General features: G+C 42.6%; 1 protein-coding gene across 7 annotated transcripts in view; it reads left to right on the forward strand.

The window, feature by feature from the left end:
• Positions 1-23,612, forward strand: part of LOC134338178 (ribosomal protein S6 kinase 2 alpha) — a 255,579-nt gene that overhangs the window by 135,462 nt on the left and 96,505 nt on the right. For 3 of the 7 annotated variants that reach the window (XM_063033799.1, XM_063033798.1, XM_063033801.1), the window contains one exon: positions 16,352-16,405. The exons of 3 other annotated variants lie outside the window; for them this stretch is intronic. In XM_063033799.1, coding sequence (XP_062889869.1) covers positions 16,352-16,405 — 54 coding nt within the window. Of the gene's footprint in view, positions 1-13,532; positions 13,617-16,351; positions 16,406-23,612 lie in introns of those variants that run through there. One more of the 7 variants, XM_063033804.1, reaches the window with a different exon arrangement.

The raw sequence follows: 23,612 nt of genomic DNA on the forward strand, positions 1-23,612 counted from the left end.
CAAAAGGCATTCAGAACTGAAGTTCATGAAAGCCAGTCCATAGACACGAAGCCATCAACCTCTCTCTCCATTTAAGCAATGCTCTGCCTTTCTACTAAGATGGTTGAACTGGGTTTACCACGGTGTGTCCTGTGTTTCATGTTGTTGCATGCTCACTTAGCCTTTCCATATCCCCCAAAGCTCCTACAGCTGTTGCTCACAGCCTACAGTGCCACCTAGCTTTGTATTTCAAAAGCGCTGAAGCTAAAGATTGCATAATTTTAAAGCAGCTTTTTATTGCCAGATCCTTCACATGATTTTCCAATTCCTGTCATACCCTTTTTTTTACTGTTATAATTACAATGAATCTATTAATGTTTGTCATTACATTAGTGATTTCCTGCTGTTTCACAGGCTGTTTTGTTTGCTGGCTTCTCCAGTCGAATCAAAACAAATAAATGATGGGATGTATTTTCTGTTCTCACTAAAACTATTTGCTTTAATTCATGAGTTGTACATTTTTTAATGGTATGATTGTCAGAAATGATTGGTTAGATAACATTGAGTCCAACAAATTGATTTAACTTGATTATAAATTTTGATAAGTTTTTTTTATGGCTTGAGAAAGAGTAATTGTTTAGTTTCTAATTTCTATGATGCTGAGATACATCCCAGGTTGTGCTGGGACACATCATCAGTAATGTAACCTGTGGTCATTGCGTGTTTCAGGTCTTTCAAAACCAGATACTCACACCCAGGTAACCCAGCCAGGGTTGATCAACCCTTGGCTTGTATCCTAGCAGCATTGGTCTGCAGGTCACACCTCTTGATCCATAGCCATCTGGAGGCTCGCTCAGCAGTCTCCATGACGGTCCTGATGGCTCTTTTCTTTGCAGCCCCTGTAATGCCGAGGAGAGAGTAGGCTCTTTAGGGCGTGCAGCCAGCAAAACCGCTAAACCCCACCTCTATAGGCTGGCATCGTGCCCTCCACCCCTCTCTCTGGCGCTGCTTCACCAGCTCCTGGTGTTCAAGAGCCTCCTCAATCCGGTCTTCCCAAGGAACTGCCGGCCCTTCCATGACCACCTGCTTTGAGGTTTCTGACAGAATGACCATGTCAGGCCTGGGATGACGATGCAAGAAGACAGGGAACTTAAAAATAAAACGAGCTGGAAAAGGCCTTGAACCTATTATGAAATTTATTAAGCTTAAGGCTGATCTTATTTTTTAAAAAATCATATTTGGTCTCCAATTTTCCGGATTTGATTATGGTCCAAAAATCCATTGATCGACCTTTCAGTGAGGATTATCAGCCCTCTGGGGAGGGGAATTGCAAGATTTACAGTCAATTGCATAAAAGAGATTTCTTAGCTCAGCCTCAAGTGGCTGATCCCTTATTCCTGCTGAAGGTGGACCCAGGCCTAAACTGTCCAGCCAGGGATAACTATCTGCACTCTATACCAACCATCTTGGAGAGATCAGCTCCTGTTGTTTTAAACTCAGGTGTGAGTTGGACAGTCTTACTCAGGCTTGCCTTCCTGGGTAGTCCAACATCCCAGGAATCAACCTAGAAAATCTAAACTGAATGAACTCTAAGATAAGAATATCACACCTTCCTTTAGGGTCAGAGAACAAAACTCTAACTCCAAATGAAGTTCGTTCATTCGTTAGGTGCCGTGTGGTATGACGTAGACAATCGTGGTCTTTCCGCGACCATGATTGTTCTTGGCAATTTTTTCCTACAGAAGTGGGTTGCCGTTGCCATCACAAGATGGGTGACCCCAGTCATTATCAATACTCTTAAGAGATTGTCTGCTTGGTGTCAGTGATTGCAAGACTAGGACTTGTGATGTGCACCGGCTGCTCATGTGACCATCCACCACCTGTTCCCATGGCTTCACGTACCCTGACTGGGGTGGGAGAGGGAGTAAGGATGGCTAAGCAGGTGCTATCCCTTGCCTAAGGGTCACTTGCAGGCTCGTGGATGGATTGAGCGCCTTGCACCTCCTTTGGTAGAGACGTATCTCCACCTCGACACCCTCAAATGAAGTTAGTTTCATGAAATGGTTTGAATTTCCAGCAATGGCCAATGTACCTTCTGCTTCTGTGGTCGTTTGCTGTTTTTGCAAGTTTATTTTCTGTGCGGTTTCATAGAAAATATATTTTACGGGAGGCATTTTATTTGTGCTAGTTATTGAAGAGCTACCCAGCCTAATCAAACCTTTCAGGAGCAGCTCTGGAAACTTGCAGGTCACGGTTCTTCTGATACTTTTGAAATGTGGCTAAGGGCTCTGCATCTGTTTCCTGCTCAGACAGCGAGTTCCGGCCCCTACCACCTCCTGGTCTCCCATCCAATCCTCACCCTAGTTGGTTCAGAGGCAATTGTCTCTAGCTTTTGTTCCTTCAGCTCAGGAAATTAGTCCTTTTCCTTTTGCTCTGTGTTCACCATCATAACTTTATGCACCTCAGTTAACTCTTGCATCATCTGACTTGTTCCAAAAGTGCCTGTCTAGTCTTATCCCATCATTACTTTTATATTTTTGGCATAATCCTACTTTGTATTCTATGCCTCCTATAATAGAAGTAAAATATTTGCATATTTTAGTTTGTTGACTAACATTAAACTTTGTTGACTAACTTTAATTTGTTGACTAAACTACTTTGTTGACCTATGGCACTGTGCAAAATTCTTGGGCACATATATACAGCTAGGGTGCCTAAGACTTTTTACATAATGCTGTTGTAGTTTCATGTATTGCACTGTACTGTTGCCGCAAAAAAACCCAAATTTCATGATATATGTGAGTGATGATAAACCTGATTCTGATATGGATCTCCATTGTGGACTGAGTGTGGGAAGGGGGCAGGAAGAGAGGAGTCATGCTTGGGAAAGGGGGAAGGGAGAGGGGTGGGAGTGGGAAGCACCTGAGAGACATTCTGCAATGATCAATAACCAAATTGTTTGGAATCAGTAAACCTATTTCCTGTTGTCTCAGGGCTGTGTGTGTCTGCACCCGTGCCACCCCCCTGCTCCAGTCTTGGGCACCCTGGCTGGCATTGGTGATGGCCCAGAGGAGGTTTACAAGAATGATCTCAGGAATGAAAGGGGTTAACATATGAGAAATGTTTGATGGCTTGTACTCACTGGACTTTAGAAGAATGACGGAGGTTTCAGTGACATCCCATCAAATATTGAAAGGCCTAGATCGAATGGATGTGGAGAGGATGTTCCTTATAGTGAGGGAGTCTAGGACAGGGAGCGCGTTCTCAGAATAGAAGGATGTCCACTTGGAACGGATGAGGAGAAACTTGTTTAGTTAGAAGTCAAGTCAAGTTTATTGTCATTTCGACCATAAGCTGCTGGTACAGTACACAGTAAAAATGAAACAACGTTCCTCCAGGACCCTGGTGCTACATGAAACAACACAAAACTACAGTAGACTATGTGAGACAGCACAAGGCCACACTAGTGGTGAATCTCTGGAATTCATCACTCCAGATAGCTGTGGAGGCAAAGTCATTGTGTATATTTAAAACCGAGCTTGATAGGTTCTTGGTCTGTCAGTGTGTCAAAGGTCATGGGGAGAAGGCAGGAGAATAGGGTTGTGAGGGAATATCCCTTTTAACCCATTCTCCTGCGGAGGAGACTTGATGTGTGAATGACCTAATTTTGCTCCTATGTTGTGTGGTCTTATGCTCCTAAATTGCTGTAATCAGTGCTTTCAGCCGTTTCTTCATGCCATGTGGATTGACTAAAGGCAAACTTCTTTGGGGATCTCAAGTGGGAGGTTGAGATGGATCTTATTTGGAGCATATCTGGCAGAAGATGTTTGCAAGCCACGTCTTCAGCACTCAAGCACCGGCCTCCACTGTGTTTGAGATCAGAAATGTCTGAGCATTCTCCTCCCTGAGCTTTCTGTTGACCACAGTCAAACGTGGCAATGTGTACAGTATTAGGTTATGTCTGCCGCACTTAGAGCTGTGCTGTGGCTTTGCCAGATTGACAGTTCATTTTTTGGATGCCTTGTTTGGCACTCAATGTACTTTCAGTGCCGAGAGCGCTATAAGCTTAACAGGAGGTAAATCAATTTCCTTGTCTACTATGGCTTCATTTTCAAAAATCTCAATTAGATTTGTCAAACAAATGAATGGTGAAAAAAAAAATCACTTGTTGAGAAATCACTTGTGGCTAAAGATGGATTCCAGCATTTTTGCCATCAATGGTAGTTAAACCAATAGGTTTATAGTTAGCTTTCTATTTCTCTCTATCATTGCTGAAGGAGTGGGATTGCACTGGTAACAAATCTAATCTATTGGTCTTGCTCAAGAATCTTGGGAATGTTGAAATAACATCACAGACAGGACTGCCATCTCTGCAGCAATAATGAAATGTTGGTCATATTAAAGAGATTTGTGTTATTTTTTTCCCTTATATTTTTACTTTTGTGCCATTAATGACTTTTTGGTTCCTCCTGTTTGATCCTTGCTTAAATAGTTTTGCGACATGTACTGTTTTTATCAGTTTCCCTCTCCAAATTTCTCCTGACTTTGTCTCACTGGTGCTTGTGTTTATTTTTGTTTCCTGTAGAAATAAATTACTTTTCCCTTCTTTGGGTTTTTTTGATCATTATTTTCTGTTTCCTCAAGCTCTTCTAATTCTCATTGAATTTATTATTATCTTTGATCTTTTTATTAGGAAAATACATCTGTCAAGGAAATATTGTTCCTCATTTAACTTTCATTGAGAAATTTGGATTGTTTCTTGATAGATATGTGTGGTGCGTGGCCAAGTGGTTAAGGCGTTGGACTAGCGATCTGAAGGTCGTGAGTTCGAGCCCCAGCCAAGGCAGGGTGTTGTGTCTTTCAGCAAGGCACTTAACCACACACTGCTCCAGTCCACCCAGCTGAAAATGGGTACTGGCAAAATGCTGGGGGTTAACCTCGCGATAGACTGGCGCCCTATCTGGGGGGGGGCGGGGATGGTCTCGTACTCTCAATCGTTTCACGCCATGGAAACCGGCATAAGCACTGGCCTGATGAGCCTATAAGGCTCGGGACAGACTTTAACTTAACGTTGATAGATATGAAGTAACTTTTTAGATACTTGTCTTTATCTATTAATAATCTATTCTTTAAATCTATCATATTATTTAAATCTGTGATTGCCAATGCACCCCTCCTAGGTATATAACTATTGTATTAATACTCCAGATTTCCCTGAACCAACCTTTATTTAATGCTCTGTAAAGGATTTAAATTTTCAATTTTGTCACTACTTAAGCCTTTTCTTTTTGTTAATGGTTTGCTGGTCAGTCATTGATTGCCAGGGATTCTGTTGAATTAACACATACTAGTCTTCTCTTCGGTTGTCCATCGAAATCCAATGACGACGTCCACTCCTTTAACGGTGAGGTCTTTGATGACTATACAGCCCTATTCTGGACGCACAAGCTCTATTGCAGGTGGGACATGTATATGTATTAGTAATGGTGGCAACCATGGCTTTATTTCTCCTGACTCTCTTCTGCTGTCTTCTGGTTGTTCTTTCCATCTCCAGAATACGAACCCCGTCCCTACACAGCTGTCGCCAAGTGGTACGGTCAGCAGCAACCTCCTCCAGGTCCTCGGGTCTGACCTTGCACTTCCTTAAAGCATTCTTCATCTGATCCTTGTAGTGCTTCTTCGGCCCTCCAGCTGAGTGTTGACCATGATGTAGCTGGCCGTATAACACTCTGCAGGGTAGCCGACATGGGGGCTATACATACTAGTAATCAATACTAGTAAATACTAGAAGGCCCACGAGCGCCTTTACTTCCTGAGAAAACTAAAGAAATTTGGTCTGTCCCTAAAACCCTCACTAATTTTTATAGATGACCTGTAGAAAGCATTCTTCTAGGGTGCATCACAACCTGGTATGGAAGTTGTCCTGTCCAAGGCCGAAAGAAGCTGCAGAAGATCGTGAACACGGCCCAGCACATCACACAAACCAATCTTCCGTCTTTGGACTCACTTTACACCGCACGCTGTCGGAGCAGTGCTGCCAGGATAATCAAGGACATGACCCACCCAGCCAACACACTTTTCATCCCTCTTCCCTCCGGGAGAAGGCTCCGGAGCTTGAAGACTCATACGGCCAGATTTGGGAACAGCTTCTTTCCAACTATGATAAGATTACTGAACAGATCCTGAGCCGGATCTGGGCCGTACCCTCCAAATATCCGGACCTGCCTCTCGGTTTTTTTGCACTACTTTACTTCCCATTTTTCTATTTTCTATTTATGATTTATAATTTAAATTTTTAATATTTACTAATTTTTACTATTTTTAATATTTAATATTTGTAATCCAGGGAGTGGGAAGCGCAGAATCAAATATCGCTGTGATGATTGTACGTTCTAGTATCAATTGTTTAGCGACAATAAAGTATAAAGCACATGCACATACTAGTAATCAATAATCAAAATGGAGAATACCTTTTGAGATAGCTGGAATTTTAGAATATCTGTGTTTAAGGTTAGCAATGAGTGCAGTCACATGGATGGTCTCTGCTAAATCCATTCCACTGTTAAAATGCTTTTGTAAACCAGCTTTTCTCAAAAGCCCAAATTGGAAGACTAATGAAACTAGAATTTTTTTTATGATTGATTTCAGCATCTGAATTACACTTGAAATATCTGCCGTAGAACACGAATTTCAAGTAATGCATTTGTGTAGGAGTGTAGTAATCACCTCTTGCAGTGGTTGAAAAATACCCTTTTTTAAAAAAAGCACATGGGAAGGAAGATATTTGCCACGAGTTTCTGTGCAATTTTAAGTAATGAAGCACAAAAAGAATGCATTGCTTTTAGATTTGAAATGCATCTCCTGGCAGAAACCTCCAGTCCATTTCACTTCATATGACAAAAATTATCCTGCTGTTTATTTTTAGGTGAAGCTATGGCTCCTAAAGTAGTGAGTTAGTCAGTGATGTGGTGTACGAGTTGAACAGGTGGACAGTGAATTTCAAGCTGGATGCGCATTATTTCAGTTTTGATGATTTAAGCTGACAAGTTGGGGCAACCGGTGTTTTCTTTTCATCGTGAATTGTTCGTTTATGTGCCATGTTGTTTGATGCCTTTTCTGTGACCATGACTGTTCTTGCAAATTTTTCTACAGAAGTGGTCTGCCATTGCCACTTTCTGGGCAGTGTCTTTGCAAGATGGGCGACCCCACCCATTATCAATACTCTTCAGCAATTGTCTGCCTGGCATCAGTGGTCACATAACCAAGACTTGTGATGTGCACCAGCTGCTCATACGACCATCCACCTGCTCCCATGGCTTCACATGACCCTTATTGGGGGGGGTGGGGAGATGGGTGCTAATCAGGTGCTACACCTTGCCCAAGCATGACCTGCAGGCCAGTGGAGGGAAGGAGTGCCCTACACCTCCTTTGGTGGAGACGAGTAAGGTCATGAGTAGGATTACTGAATGCTTCTGCAATTAGGAGGAGCTTTGGTGAGGGTCATTATTAGCATAATCAAGACTTCACACCTGTTTCTCAAATTTCAATAACTTGGGTACCTGTAACCATTTTGAACTCCTAATTTGTGCACAAGAATTCTGAAAACGTGGATTGCTTCCAGTTATTTAGAATGATGCTCCCCATGGCAAAGTAGAGACGGGAATTAAAACCATTTGATGAACTGAAAACGGTGTGTGGGTGGGAAAGGAGGATAAATAAATTGTGTTCATTGACATGTCAGAGATATTAGAACAAAGTACAAGGACACAAATGCCTGTGAGAAAGGAGTGTGCATGTGTTGGTATCTTCTCCCCACCACCACCACATAAGATTTTTGGATCATTGGGCTCTCTTCCAGGGGAAGTGGGACTTGTACAGAAGGGACGGTTTGCACCTGAACCGGAGGGGGAATAATATGATAGCGGAAAGGTTTGTTAATGCCGCACAGTGGGGTTTAAACTAGAGTTGCAGGGGGATGGGAACAGAATGCCAGAACAGGGAGTGGAGAGGTTGTGGAGGCAGATGTTGGTAAGACCTCAGACAAAGTTAGGAATGAAAAGGTTGAACATGGTGAAACGAAATCGAAAAGGGTGAATATAGGACTGATGGTGTTGTATCCGAATGTGCGCAGTATACGGAATAAGGTAGGTGAACTTGCAGCACAGTTGCAGATTGGCAGGTATGAAGTTGAAGGCATCACGGAATCATGGCTGAAAGATTATAGCTGGGAGCTTAAAGTCCAAGGATAGACATTGTATCAAAAAGATAAGCAGGAAAGCAGAGGGGCAGTGTTGCTCTGTTGGTTTAAAAAAAAGAAATCAAATCATTAGGAAGAGGTGATATAGGGTTGGAAGGTGTTGGATCATTGTGGAAACAGCTAAGGAACTGCAAGAGTAAAAAGACCCTGCTGCGAGTTGTATACAGACCCCCAAGCAGTAGTAAGGACATTGCCAACAAATTACAACGGGAAATTGAAAATGCATGGCAAAAGGGCAATGTTACAATAGTCATGGGGGACTTCTAAATGCAGGTAGATTGGGAATATTAGGTTGGTGCTGAATTAGGAGGGGGAATTTCTAGCGTGCCTGTGAGATGGCTTTTTAGAGCATCTCGTGGTTGAGCTCACTCGAGGATCAGCTCTTCTCGATTGGGTGCTGTGAAATGAATCAGAATTGATTATAGAGAGTTTTTAATGTAAAAGAACCCTTAGGGGCAAGTGATCATAATATGATTGAATTCACCATGAAATCTGAGGAGGAGAAACTAAAGTCAGATGTTTCAGTATTACATGAGTAAAAGGAAATTACAGAGGCACAAGAAAGGAGTTGGCCAGAATTGATTGGGGGAAAAAACACTGGCAGGGATGACGGCAGAACAGCAATGGTTGGAATTTCAGGAAGCAATTGGAAAGGGACAGGATATATACACCTCAAAGAGAAAGAAGTATTCTAAAGGAAAGATGACACAATCATGGCTAACAAAAGAAGTCAAAGCCAACATAAAAGCCAAAGAACAGGCATATACTGTAATAGAAGAAAGATTAGTGGGAAATTAGACGATTGGGTAGCTTTTAAAAAGCAACAGAAGGCAACTGAAATCGTTAAGAAGGTAAAGATGGAATATGAAAGTGAGCTAGCTAATAATATTAAAGAGGATGCCAAAAGTTTCTTCAGATACATAAAATGTAAAAGGCTCCCTTTTCCCACTATTTGTCTCCTGCCCATCAGCCCCTCTTTTATCCTAGCTAGAATCTATCCTGATTATCTATCCTGAATCTATCCACGGGCTCACAGCTTGTTAAGCAGCCTCCTGTGGCGCCTTGTCAAAGGCCTTCTGAAAATCCAAGTACACAACATCAACTGATTCTCTTTTGTCTATTCTGCTTGTTACTTCCAAAGAATTCCAACAGATTTGTCAGGCAAGATCTTCCCTTGAGGAAACCACACTGGCTACAGCCTATGTTATTGTGTGCCTCCAAGTACCCCGAGACCTTTTCCTTAATAATTGACTCCAACATCTTCCCAACCACCGGGGTCAGACTTACTGGTCTATAGTTTCCTTTCTTTTGCCTCTCTCCCTTCTTGAAGAGAAGAGTGACATTTGCAATTCTCCAGTCTCCCGAATCCATTCCAGAATCTAGTTGCTAATGCCTCCTCAGTCTCTTCAACCGCTTCTTTCAGAATCTGGTCCAGGTGACTTATCTACCTTCAGACCTTTCAATTTCCCAAGAACCTTCTCTCTGTAGTCTTGGTTAAATTCATCCCCTGACACCTGGAACTTTCACCATACTGCTAGTGTCTTTCACAGTGAAGACTGATGCAAAATACTTATTCAGTTCATCTGCTATTTTGTTGTCCCCCCATTATGACCACTCCAGCATCATTTTCCCATGGTCAATTTGGTGTTCACAATGTGGCCTTCTCAACATCGCTGAAACCAAGTGTAGACTAGGCAACCGTTTTGCAGATCACCCTCTGGCTATCACCTTCCAACCTTGTTCCACCCTCCCTTGTAGTACTACAGACAGGACATCTTTCCCCATCGCTCTGTGCTGATTCAGGGTCTTGACCTGAAAATTCAACCTCTGCAGATGCTGCTCGACCTACTGATTACTTTCAACATTCTGTTTTTTTTTTCTTTCTCTCCCACTATACTCCTGATCTTACTCCTCTTCCCCATTTCCACTCCTAACCTCATGTTTGCTCCCAACCTCCTGTCTTGCCTCTAACCCCTCCCCCGCTTCTCCCTCTCTGTCCTTACCACCTCTTTTGCCGATACCTTTCCTTCACTTTGCTACACTATCTTCTTTCTAACATCTTTCTCTCCCTCCCGCCAACTTTCTCACATTTTACCTTCTCTACATTTTTAACAAGAACAGAAAAAGGGAGAATACTGAAAATGAACCAGGAAATTGTGCAAGGTTGCAATATTTAGAAATATTTCAACACATTCAGTTTGTAGTGACTAAAATGGTGGATGTTTAGACCAGCATTTTTAATTAATAGATTTTGACAAATAAAAATTGTAAACAAAAATCCTTAAACTAAACCAGTAAAGAAAAACTCACTCACTGACTGACTCTCCTCCTGATGGCACTTGTCTGCCCAGACCAGTGAAGCAAGTTATTGTACATATCGCAAGACCATAGCCAGATCATAAGGAAAATGTAGCAGCATTTTTACTTTTTTTTTAAGGAGTTCAGCATGTCACTGAACATTCTAACAAATTTTTTTTAAAAAGTGCAAAGTAAATTTATTATCAAAGTACATACGTTATCATATACAACCTGAGATTAATTTTCTTGTGGGCATGCTCAATAAGTCGATAGAATAATAACTATAACAGAATCAATGATGAGCTGCAGATGTTGAAAATATACTGACGGGTTGCTTTATGGTCTGGTATGGATGCTGTTTAAATTATGTTCTTTCTTACAAAAATTGTGAATAATTTATTTTTAGTGTTTTTCTTGTCATTAGTTACTGCCTGTTACGCCACTGGCAACTAGGGCAGCAATGAAGATCCTTCATTTCTATCTGTCCTTGGCCGTGGTTTCTGTTGTGTCCCAGGTGTATTTCAGGGTCTCCATTTCTGCCTGTTCGGTATGGCGCCAAGCTGTCACTGCGGAATGCTACTTGTATGATCCTCGGTGCCTGTGTTGCATCTGCACGTGAGATTTTCAGTTTATCTGGTGCACATATTAATAAACTCAGCCTTGCCTTGAATTGTCAGTATGTTATTACTTGATTTCATACCCTTTTAATCTCCCACTTCGTTGTGCCTCTTATTATCATAGTATGAGGAAGAGACATTAGTAAGGGCAAGCTAGCCAGTTAAAGTGGAACAAAGCATCAGACTAGGGCAAATAATAATAAAAAAAAGTATGATTCAGTAGGTTATTTCATGAGAATGAGTCCTCTGTCGGTCAGGGTGACCGTGGATGTTGTATCCTAGCTGACTAGATACACAAGCCTGGGCAGTGCGATATGGAGTACCGGGGCAGTGGAGGTATAATTTGTCCATCAGTGCTGATCACCCCATCCTTGACCAAGCTGTTCCACCGTGAACACGGTCTGTTATGAGTCAACACGATGCTTTCAGATCAGGTCATGCATAGCACGTACCTCTGCCGCACTGCTCAGGTGTGTTTCTGGGGTACGGGGGCTAGCGACCCCTTGTGCCTGTTATCACTGAGCAGCAGTGAACCATCTGATTGGCCTGTCAGAGTTCTCTTTGGGAACTAGCTGATTTGATCAGCATTTCTGATCTGGCTATTGTTCACGATTGCACTTAATAAAAAAAAAAGAGCTGTTGCCCATGTAGCGGGCTCCCCCTCTCCACACACCTGATGAAGCCAAAGGAATGGCAGGGACTGAAAAAGTTTGGCACCAGCAGGTTCGCAGGAGTTGCCAGTCAGCATTGAAGTAAATGTAGGACTGCCTTAGGGACACCAGCTCTGGGGTTTTCCCTCTGAGTTTTCTCCGGAAGACTTCACCATGAATGGATATTGCTGCAAGGCAGAGGAGGTTTGAGCTCAGGATTTTCCTTCTAGATGAGCTGGCAACCCTGGCTGACAAGCCCCACCTGCCCGAAGCACCTGCTTCCAAGACACCAGTAACCCACCTTTGCCCCTCCTCCTGTCAGTAGCATTGGTTTTGCTGGGCTTAGGAGCTAAGCCACACGTGAAGGCCGGGAGCTGGTTTTGGTTGTCAGAGGCTATTTGAGGTGTACGCCATTGGGAGCATTTAATGGGTAGTGGGAACAACCTGCCACCCCCCCACCCCCAGCTGTAGTAACCTTAATGAACCCATAACCTCATAAAATAAGAGTTTAGTGGGAATGTTTAAATTATAAATGTGTTGTCTTGATGCTTGGCATGTAACTGAACTCTGTAATGCAGTTTGTTGGGAGCCTGGTATCTTGAAGAGTTTACCTGCTCCTGCTTTCTGAATGCATGTGAAATGTTTTCTTGTCATCTGCTATTGTGAAATCTGAACTGCATTGGGGTTTTTAATCTTGGATGTTGATAAATGCTGTCAAGTCTGGAGGTGGCATAACATCACTTCATTTTAAAACAAAAATGTCCTCCATCTTAAACTACTCATCCTCATCAGTCTGTCATGGTTGAGGATAACTCATTTCAACAAAAGTTTTGTGTGTTCTGAGGAACCCAAGAAGGAAGTGTGAAAGCCACAGACTTTCCACCGCTGAGGACTGGTGTGTTCTTCCTATTTTCCTTTCCCAAAGTCCACAACAAATCCCTTGGACTCCTCACTATCAATGTTGTCTGGCCTGTTGAGTTCCTCCAGCTTTGCATATGTGTTGCACTAATAAACCCTGTTGTTTGAACAGTGATTTTGGATTTAGTCTTTAAAGTAATATTAAAAAATTAATACATTTGATTAAATGATAATTGAACATTACTATTATGTAACTTCTGGGTACTGATTGCTAGAACAACACAAATACACGATGGTGTAACAATGTATATCAGTGAGTACTCTTCAAATGGATTTCAGTAACATGGATGTACTTTAAAATTCTGATAAGATGGTACAGGCCTACCCCAGCTTACAAACACCTGCCCAAACAAGGGCTTAAGGAGACTGGCAATATAGATCTGCCACTGTTATATTGGTATTTAAATCCATTGGAGAGAGCTTGTGACATTTGTATTTTGTCTTGGCTTGTCCCAGATAACAGTTTCAAACTTCCTCCAGAAATGTAAGAATTAAAAAGAAAATTATTGGAGAAATAACTTTCTTCCACCTGTGCCATTTATTGCAATGAGGACTGATTTTATTTTGTGGGTCATAGCCGGGGAGCTTCAAGTTTCACAGAAGAGTTTGTAGCCTGTTTGTAGTCCTTAAATGCTGAAGGGGCAAGTTGAGTTGACTCAGCTTCAGGAACTGTTTCATTGGAAGAACTACAACTCGTTATCTGAATTGGGTGTTTTGTGATGTATATTATGAGTGACCATTGTGGTTTTTAAAAGGAAATTGCACAAGCCCCTGAGTGAAAACTGAAATATAACTTGCTTAGTTCTAATGTGGTTATATTGTGGGCATGGGAGACTGAACTAGTACTGAAACAGTATGCTGAAGACACTGTTTGGCATTAAAGCCAAATTACAAGAGGTGAGTTTTTAGTTCTTGATTGTGTTTAAGAGTTTGAGCTTGTATGGGAAGTTGTGGTGCCCCATTTCAGATACCAAGATTGGTTTTTTTTTGTTGCTTCTGTGAGACTATTTCCATTTGAGATACCAGTTGGCTGTTTGCTTGGAAGTGACTTTATAAAGTTTCATTTCTCTATTTGTAAAAATGGAGCTGTGTGAGGTTAGAGAAGTAGGATGTCTCAATGACTAACATTTTTTTCAGTTGAGAGATAGCGCCAGCCTAAATTATCTGGCCACACAAGTTAGTTTTAAAATGGCGGTGGTTCTCTTAAGGACTGAAATGATAAAAGATCTACACATGGTAATCTGAAAATTACTTATGAGCAATATACCCCAAATTTGAACTCCTGTTTGTATTATTAACTGATCTTGGGTGTGACAATTGTTAGCTTTGGTAGTCCTAGACCGGGTGGGAATGTTATCCTCTTGCTGATAAATAACAAGTGGCTTTTGTGATGTTCACTCCATTCCACCATCTTGTCAGATTGACCCTTGGTACAATGCGAGTGCAACGACAGACTCTACAACAAAGCTTATCATTACCAAGATGATATAACCATTGATGCAATTAATTTGAGAGGCAGTGTAAAATATCTCTCCTTCGTTCATGTTAAAAGCTGAATTATAACTTGTTCGGTTGTAGTGTGGTTATATTGTGGACATGGGTGGCTGTTGCTAGCAACTGAAGCAGGAGGCTGAAGACACTGGCAGTAAAACTAGGTTAAAAGGCCTTGTGGTGGAGGCAATGGACAGTAGCTGTTGTCCATAGATTTGAATTCCATCACAAATTCTGGTTCCAAGGAAACTGGTAGTTGAACAGAAGATGAGTGAAAAATCCTTGCACCTTGCTGTAGCTGTTATTATCTCTCCCTGTGTGAGTCTCCTTCATAAATTAATAATTACTAGAGTTAGCTGGTCAGTGTATAAAATAGTGGTGCTGGGGGGGGATACAATTAGTCAATTCTCCCAGTATCTCACTTGAATTTATAAGCTCTCCATTTGCTAATGTATTGTCATGTTCTGCTCTTGTATTTGAAACTAAGTAACACCTGCACAGCCTGTTATATTAAGTAAAATTCTATAATTGTCTGATCAAAGGGAGAGCTGGTAAAATTGACAAATCAGTACAGCAGGCTATTATTACGTACCAAGAAAGGTGTTCGCAGAGGGACATAATTTGAGATTCTGTGGAAGCATCTTGTACTTCTAACAGCGTAGGCTGAGGCCATTTGGTCCATTGGATCAGTGCTGCCTTCCAGAAGAGTAATTCCATTAGTGACACATTGTTTCCTTATATCACTGTATTCCTGTAACTTAATTTAATTTTAAGGTATTTGGGAAAAAATATAGGCAGATGTCAGAGGTAAGTTTTTTTTTAACAGTGATGAGTGCATAGAAGGTGCTTAAAGGGGTGGTCATAGATCATAGAAAAGTACAACACAGAAATAGGCCCATGTTGTCCATGCCAAACCACTTAAACTACCTACTCCCATCGACCTGCACTGGGACCATAGCCCTTCATACCCCTACCAAACTCTCTTCAACATTGAAATTGAGCTCACTGGCTGCTCATTCCACACCCTCACGACCCTCTGAGTGAAGAAGTTTGAAGAATGGAACATCATGTTCCATTTAAACTTTTCACCTTTCACCCTTAACCCATGACCTCTAGTTGTAATCCCATCCAACCTCAGTGGAAAAAGCCTGCTTGCATTTACCCTATCTATACCCTTATAAGTTTGTACACTTCTATCAAACCTCCTTTTAATCTTTTACGTTCCAAGGAATGAAGGCCTAAATTAATCAATCTTTCGTTGTAACCCAGGTCCTCCAGAGCTGGCAATATCCTTGTAAATTTTCTCTGTACTCTTTCAACCTTGTTTGCATCTTTCCTGTAGGTAGGTGACTAAAACTGCACACAATACTCCAAATTAGGCCTCACCAACTTCTTGTATAACTTCAACATAACGTCCCATCTCCTGTACTCAGTACTTTGATTTATGAAGGCTAATGTGCCAAAAACTTCCTTTGTGACCCTACCTACCTGTGATGCAACCTTCAATGAATTATGGACCTGTATACACAGATCCCTCTGTTCTGTTGCGCTCCTCAGTGCTCTACCATTCACCGTGTAAGACCTACCCTGGTTGGTGCCAATGAAGTACAGCATCTCACGCTTGTCTCCGTTAAATTCCATCTGCCATTTTCCAGTGCATTTTTTTGGTGGTGTTGGAGACAGATACATTAGGGGCATTTAAGAGAGTCTTACTGTAGATAGTTCCTACAGGAAAAATAAGAGGGAATGTGGAAGGGAAGGGTTGTTGATCTTGGAGTTGGTGAGAAGGTCAACACAACATTGTGGACTGAAGGGCCTGTACTGTTCTGTGTTCCGTTGCATTTGCACATGCTGCTTAAAGACTTCAGCTAGGATTAATCATGGGTGGTATTGTGCTTCATGATGTCTTCATGATGGGAGGGCCAAGCAGGAGAAAAGGGTTAAATTGATCTGAGTAAGTTAAAAGGTCAGCACAACCTCATGGGCTGAAGGGCCTGTACTGTGCTGTAAAATCCCATGTTCTACTCTCTCATGTGTGCCAATCAACTTTAAACCTTTTTGCTGTTAGCCTACACAAATGGGTAATCTATAGTCGCCAACTGATCTGAATCACATGTATTTTGTTTTGCGATCTAATTTAGGAAAAGTCAGAAATCACATGGATAGAAAAGGACTTTGCCTCTTTATGTTGTAAGGTAAGATGAAGAAACATGTCATGCATGTACAGTACTTACAAAAGTCTGGGGCACCCTAGATTTATTTTTATATGGTTTCAGATGGTATGGCCTCCACTGAGCCCTGATCTCGAAATCATCGGGGCTATCTGATTACCTGAAGAGACAGAAGCAAGTGAGACAGCCAAAGTTAGCCGACTAGTTCTCCAAGATGCTCGGAACAACCTACCAGCCGATTTTTCTTCTAAAACTATAGACAGTGTACCTAAGAGAATTGATGCAGTTTTAAAGTCACGCCAAATGTTGATTTGATTTAGATATTTACTGTCTACTGCTCCTTATAGTACTTTTTAATATTTATAAACTTTTCATTTCATTATTTCTGAAAGCATCTTCACTTCACAGAATTTTTTACATGTGCCTAAGACTTTTGCACGTTACTGTACAATACTTATAATTTATAATTATAATAATTTATAATTTATACTTTATGGTCGCCAAACAATTGATACTAGAGCGATTGATAATTGATAATCATCACAGCGATATTTGATTCTGCTCTTTGTGCTCCCTGGAGTACAAATCGATAGTAAATATTAAAAATTTAAATTATAAATCATAAATAGAAAATAGAAAAGGGAAAGTAAGGTAGTGCAAAAAAACCGAGAGGCAGGTCCGGATATTTGGAGGGTACGGCCCAGATCCGGCTCAGGATCCGTTCAGCAGTCTTATCACAGTTGGAAAGAAGCTGTTCCCAAATCTGGCCGTTAACAGACTAGGTTGCCTTGCTTGTCAAATTGCCCATTGCTGGGCACATGGATGAAATGACCTTGTCTTCTTTTCTCTTGGGTTGTAGTCCTAATATTTTTATTCACTTTTGTTAAGATTGCATTGGATGTATAATGTAGTAACATCCTTTTGTCCAATTGAACAATTTCTTAAGGTGCATTTGCAACATTTTTAATAAACCTGCACAGTTTCTGTTTTGTAAATTGGAAGTCTTTGGGAAGATCAACGTACCCGGGTGTGCCTGAAAATGAGTGCTATCAGGGCAAAGCTGTAGTATAGCACTGCCCTGTTGCACTTCATCAGCATCTGGTTGACATACAGTACTCTGTTTATGTCTTAGGTATATGTGTATATGTGTGTGTATGTCTGTGTATATACAGCTGAAGTCAGAAGTTTACATACACCTTAGCCAAATACATTTAAACTCAGTGTTTCACAATTCCTGACATTTAATCCTAGAAAACATTCCCTGTCTTAGGTCAGTTAGGGTCACTACTTTATTTTAAGAATGTGAAATGTTAGAATAATAGTAGAGAGGGTGCTTTTATTTCTTTCTTCACTTTCCAAGTGGGTCAGAAGTTTACATACACTTTGTTAGTATTTGGTACCATTGCCTTTAAATTGTTTAACTTGGGTCAAACATTTTGGGTAGCCTTCCACAAGCTTCTCACAGTAAGTTGCTGGAACTTTGTTCCATTCCTCCACAGAACTGGTGTAACTGAGTCAGGTTCGTAGGCCTCCGTGCTTGCACATGCTTTTTCAGTTCTGCCCACAAATTTTCTGTTGAAAAGCACAAGTCAGGAGATGGATACAAGAAAATTTCCGAGTCACTGAATATCCCTTGGAGCTCAGTTAAGTCAATTATCAAGAAATGGAAAGAATATGGCACAGCCGCAAATCTGCCAAGAGCAAGCTGTCCTCAAAAACTGAGTGACCGTGCAAGAAGGGGACTAGTGAGCGAGGTCACCAAGAGACCTAAGACAACTCTGGAGTAGTTACAAGCTTCAGTGGCTGAGATGGAAGAAACTGCACATACAACAAACATTAACTGGCTGCTTCACCAGTCGCAGCTTTATGTGAGAATGGCAAAGAGAAAGCCACTGTTGAAAAAAACTGACATGGAATCTCAGCTGGAATTTGCCAGAAGGCATGTGGGAGACTCTGAAGTCAGCTGGGTGAAGGTTTGATGGTCTAATGAAATCAAAATTGAGCTTTTTGGCCACCAGACTAAATGTTAAGTTTGGCATAAGCCAAACACCACACATCATCAAAAACACACCATCCCTACCATGAAGCATGGTGGTGGCTGCATCATGCAGTGGGGATGCTTCACTGCAGCAGGCCCTGCAAGGCTTGTGAAGGTAGGGGGCAAAATGAATGCAGCAAAATACAGGGAATTCCTGGGGGTAGGGGGGAGGGGGGAGCCTGATACAGTCTGCGAGAGAACTACGACCTGGGAGAAGATTTGTTTTCCAGCAAGACAATGACCCCAATCATAAAGCCAAAGCTACACAGGAAAGGCTTAAAAACAACAAAGTCAATGTCCTGGAGTAGCTAAGTTAGAGTCCAGACCTCAATCCAATTGAGAATTTGTGGATGGGCTTGAAAAAGGCTGTTCACTCATGATCCTCATGCAATCTGACAGAGATTAAGCAGTTTTGTAAAGAAGAATGGGGAGAAATTGCAGTGTCCAGATGTGCAAAGCTGATAGAAACCTATCCACACAGACGCAAGGCTGTAGTTGCTGCCAAAGGTACATCTACTAAATACTGACTTGAAGTGGGTGAGTAATTATGCAATCAATTACTTCGTATTTAATAATTTTAATAAATTTAGGCCAATTTGTAGAAATTTGTTTTCACTTTGACATGAACGAGTCTTTTCTGTTGATCTATATCAAAAAAGCTAAATTAAATGCACTGTGATTCAATGTTGTAAAACAATAAAACACGAAAACTTCCGGGGAGGGGGAGGGTGAGCACTTTTTGTAGGCATTGTATATCTATATTTGTGCCTAAGATGTTTGCTCAGTGCTGCAGTTAAGTAATTTAAATAATGGATCAGACCGGTGCTGTGCGGTCCCTTCACACCGAGGTGCTGGACGTTGCTCGTGTAGACAGGGGATACCGGTTCGTGCCTGAGAGTGCTGAAGGAGTGAAAACACATTCAGTTAGGAGTGCTGGGTTCTTTCTGTGCTCCCCACTATCGCAGGTGTTTTCAACCAATTTGGTTAAACCCAAGTGTTAATAAATGGCAGACTATTGCATACAGCAATTAGCAAAAGCCAGAAACCATTCCACCTTTCGTTCTGTAGACTTGCACTCCAGAAGAGGCTGTGCCTCTGGGCAAGCTGAAACAGTGCAGTTCTGCCGCAGGCATTCTCCTGTGAATTATTACCCAGGTGTATCCTGTTACACTTACTTTTCAGTAATCAGTTTGAGTTTCGATTGGGCCACTTTGCTCCGGACTTCATTCCAACCTTGATCCAAGACTGGACCTAAGCATTCAATTCCAAGGATGCGATTAAGTGTCAGCATCAAGGGAACGTTTGGAAAATTAACATCCAGTAATCCAAGTAGAGCTATAGTACATGGCCATCAAGCAGAAAACTTGATTGGCATCGTATCTTGGACAAAGAATATTGATTGTAGTTGGAGATCAGTCATGGCACTCACAGAACATTATTACAGCAGCTTCTCTGGGTACTGTCCAAGGTTCAGCTGCCCTTGTCCTTGTAACATCATCTCAGAAATGGGGATATCTGATGATTCAATTTAATTTGGTGCATCTCAGCAAATGAAACGGTCGAGGCCTGCATATAGAAAGATCTGGACTTCATTCAGGCGAGGGCTGATAAATAGAATGTTTGTGCCACGAAACGATCAGGCAGCGACTATCTCCAACAAGACAGGTCTGACCACCTACCTCTTGGCATTCAGTGGCTATTTCACCAGCAATATTTTTGGATTACAGTTGTTTACTCAAGTTAAGTTCGATGACCATGAGAGTAGGTCTCAGGCTGGATGTCCTACAGTGACCGAATCACCTTCTGACACCCTAAGTAATCCACTGATTACCAGTCAGGAGTATGGTGGAATATTCTGTTCTTGTTTCGATAAGTGCAACTCCAACAGCAAACAAGTGGCTTGTACCAACGTAATTCCCATAGCAGTTAACGCACCGCTAATACAGCTTGGGGCATTCCAGAATTCAGAGTTCAGTCCTGACGCCATTCTACAAGGAGTGTGTACTTTCTCCCTGGGTCCTTCGGTTTCCTTCCATAGTCGAAAGACGTACCGGCTAGGTTAATTAGTGATTGTAAATTGCCTGTGATTAGGTTAGGGTGAATCAGGTTTGTTGGAGGTTGCTGGTGTGGCATGGATCAAACCACCGGAAGGGCCTTCTCCATGGTTTATCACTAAATAAATTAGTTTGGCACTCCCCTCAGCAGCCTGAGCAGTCATTTCCACCTACGCACTGTGCCTGCAGTCTCCGTCCTATATAAAAGAACAAGGGGTGTCACTACTCTGACCACAGCCCAGGCCCCAAGGAGGAAGAAGACAGCAGGAGCGTGGGAACACCAGCACCGGGAGATTCCTTTCAGGCTGCACACAGTCACCGTTAGGAAGTTGCACCACCACTGCCTCCTTCCCCTCAGTTCACTTCAGTGGTAGTTAGTCTAACTCCTTAAGCAGTGGCATTGTTGGAACTTCTGTAGCAGTCCAGGGCAATAATCAGCATCGTGTTGTGAAGCAAAATCAGAGTGAGTGAGTGAGAGAGAGAGAGAAAAATAAATATAAATATAAATACTGGATTTGACAGTGCTCACACCAGAGGGAAAAAAATTAAAAGTAATGCATGCACTCGATGTTAGTTAAGCCCATCACCCCTATAGGGACAAAGGCTGCTGACAGCAGCCCGCCAGAGTCCTCTGACATGGGCCAGCATTCAGGTTATCCCCAGCTGTAGCCTATCCAACGTTCCCTCTAACTTTTTTACAGCTGCGTGGACCAACCACTGCTCAAGGCAGGAATTTTTTTTACACTGCCTGAAAATTGCACGGCGCTTTAGTAAAAGATTATATATAAGAAAATTCCAGCAGTGTGGCCACAACGGCTACGTGCACGGGAGCATTTCTGTTACTGTGCGGGCAGGCACCCGTGCAGCTCAGAGGGAACAGGGAGCCCATCGAAGATCCTACCAGGGATGAGGTTCTTAGAGCTTCTGCTGACATTCCTGAAGCTCTGGGTTTTTATGGAATGGGGTGGCTAGCCCCATGCTCAACACTTCTCCTTTTGCAGCTGAATTTCTGACCATCAATGCCAGAGCTGGAAAATGACTGGGAAGTACATGTATCTGCAGGCAGGTGTGAACATGAGCACAGCAGTTAAATTATGCTATTCCCCCCCCCCCCACTGCTGAGTTTGTGTTGCTGCTGTTGGTAATAATAAAGTTTTACAAGATGTCATTTATTACCTGGTTCTAAAGCCGGGGGAGGTAGCATAAGTAAGCTCCCAATGGTGTGCATCCCAAATAGGCTCTGACATCCAAGTCCAGCTCCTAGCCTTCACGTGCGGCTTAGCTACTAAGCCCAGTGGAACAGTTTCTACTGATGGGAGAAGGGATAACAGTGGGTTACTGGCACCATAAATCCATTCGTTACATGTAACCATGGTTGGCAGCTCATCTAGGAGAAGGAAAATTCTAATCTCTAACTAGGCTGCCTTGCAGCTGTACTCGCTCATTGGGAAGGTTTCGGGAGTAAACCCTAAGGGGAAAATCCGTAGTTGGAGTCCCTAAGGCAGTCCGGCATTGAGTTCAATGCTGACTGGCAACTCCTGCGATGCCGCTGGTGCCAATCTGTATCAGTGTCTGATGTTCCTTTGGATTCACCAGCGGCATGGAGTGGAAGCACCTGCTGCACGGACAGCAGCTTGCTCTCCGTACTGCACTGCCCTGGCCTGTGTACTGGCTCATGTATTGTGTAGACAGCAGCTTGCTCGCCGTACTGCACTGCCCTGGCCTGTGTACTGGCTCGTGTATTGTGTAGACAGCAGCTTGCTCTCCGTACTGCACTGCCCTGGCCTGTGTACTGGCTTGTGTATTGTGTAGACAGCAGCTTGCTCGCCGTACTGCACTGCCCTGGCCTGTGTACTGGCCCATGTATTGTGTAGACAGCAGCTTGCTCGCCGTACTGCACTGCCCTGGCCTGTGTACTGGCTCGTGTATTGTGTAGACAGCAGCTTGCTCTCCGTACTGCACTGCCCTGGCCTGTGTACTGGCTTGTGTATTGTGTAGACAGCAGCTTGCTCGCCGTACCGCACTGCTCTGGCCTGCGTACTGGCTCGTGTATTGTGTAGACAGCAGCTTGCTCGCCGTACCGCACTGCCCTGGCCTGTGTACTGGCTCGTGTATTGTGTAGACAGCAGCTTGCTCGCCGTACTGCACTGCTGTGGCCTGTGTACTGGCTTGTGTATTGTGTGGACAGCAGCTCGCTCTCCATACCGCACTGCTCTGGCCTGCGTACTGGCCCATGTATTGTGTAGACAGCTGGGGCACAACATCCATGATCGATCCCGAGCAACAGAGGGCCTCATTGATTAACTGCATGCCACAGTAGCTTAGCAGTGAGTGCAGCGCCTCACAGCGCCAAGTGTAAATCTGATGAGGGTTCAATTCCCGCCACTGTCCGTAAGGAGTTTGTACATTCTCTCCATGACCACATGGTTTTCCTCTGGGTGCTCCAGTTTCCTCCCACATTCCAAAGATGTACAGGTAGGGTTAGTGAGTTGTGGGCATGCTATGTTGGTGTCAAAAGCAGGACAACACTTGTGGGCTTCCTGCAGCACATACCACGGACTGTGTTAGTCATTGACGCAAAATGACACACTTCACTGTATGTTTCGATGTACATGTGACAAATAACGCTAATCTTAAATCTGACATCTAGTATGCTTTTAGTCTAGTTTCTTTACCCCTCTGCATTCACAGTGTATCACACGGTTGATTATATCTTGCACTTCTCATCTGAAATCTGCATTACTTTCATGAAAACACATTTGTTCATGATTTCACTTACTGTAATGCAACCAGAGCAAATTCAGCATTATGGAGATAGCAGAGGTTCTGCAAATGCTTGCCATCTTAAACAACAATCTCAAAATTCTGGAGGAATTCTGCAGGTCAGGTAACAGCTATGGAGGGAAATGAAGAATTCATGTTTTGGGCCAAGACCCTTCATCAGGACTCAAATTCAGGAGGACATTGTTCTCCTAGCTGTCACAAATACTATCAAAACCTCTTTCTGCATCTATGTACAACCCTTTTGTAAAATAATCCCAGAATAATTTTTTTTTGTGTGGGCACGTAGCCAAGTTAAGGCATTGGACTAGTGACCTGAAGGTCGTGAGTTCGAGCCCCAGCTGAGGAAATGTGTTGT

The sequence above is a fragment of the Mobula hypostoma genome, chromosome 26 (assembly GCF_963921235.1).
Source record: "Mobula hypostoma chromosome 26, sMobHyp1.1, whole genome shotgun sequence".
Lineage (NCBI taxonomy): Eukaryota > Metazoa > Chordata > Chondrichthyes > Myliobatiformes > Myliobatidae > Mobula > Mobula hypostoma.